The sequence below is a fragment of the Atta colombica genome, unplaced genomic scaffold, assembly GCF_001594045.1.
Source record: "Atta colombica isolate Treedump-2 unplaced genomic scaffold, Acol1.0 scaffold134, whole genome shotgun sequence".
Lineage (NCBI taxonomy): Eukaryota > Metazoa > Arthropoda > Insecta > Hymenoptera > Formicidae > Atta > Atta colombica.
Window position 1 is genome coordinate 403,873 of NW_017259222.1, and position 609 is coordinate 404,481.

The 609-nt window shown below is 27.9% G+C and overlaps 1 protein-coding gene across 1 annotated transcript in view; it reads left to right on the forward strand.

Moving 5' to 3' along the window:
• Positions 1-609, forward strand: part of LOC108684424 (glycine receptor subunit alpha-3-like) — an 11,592-nt gene that overhangs the window by 4,650 nt on the left and 6,333 nt on the right. Inside the window, exon 5 of the mRNA XM_018188736.1 lies at positions 129-284. Within this exon, the coding sequence (XP_018044225.1) occupies positions 129-284 (156 nt within the window). The remainder of the gene's footprint in view (positions 1-128; positions 285-609) is intronic.

Sequence of the window (609 nt, forward strand, 5' to 3'; positions counted from 1 at the left end):
ACAAATATATAAAAAATAAAAAATATAAAAATATAAAAAGTCGGAACAACGAAAATATCAATAAAAATCGACTTGAATGTAAGAAAAATGCAAAGAAACAGAAGCAGAACAAATATTTTTTTCTAAAGGGACTCACAATGTGAACGAAATGATGCTAGACTGGGATGAAGATCCAATTGTCATCGCGGATAATTTATATCTATCGGAGTATAAACTCATGGACACGTGGGTTAATCGCTCCGGAATATCTTATACTCCATCGCAATATCATTATGGGCATTTTGGTAAAGTACAATCGATTTAAGGAATCCTAAAGTTGTCTGTTTTACCAATTCTCTACAGTATGGAATATTGCAGCAATACTGCAACAATTTTAATAGTGTTATAAAAATTGCAGTAATATTGCTGCAAAATTGAAATTTAAATATTATATTGGAAATATTACAACAGTATTATAAAGTGTTGCTATTTTATATTAATTTAACAATTTAATATTTTGTAAGAAATATTTGTTAATATATTGCTGCAATATTATAATTCAAAAGGTAAATACGTCATGAAATGAACGTGCTTCTCATAAGAAAAAAATATCTAGGAGCTCTAAGGAGG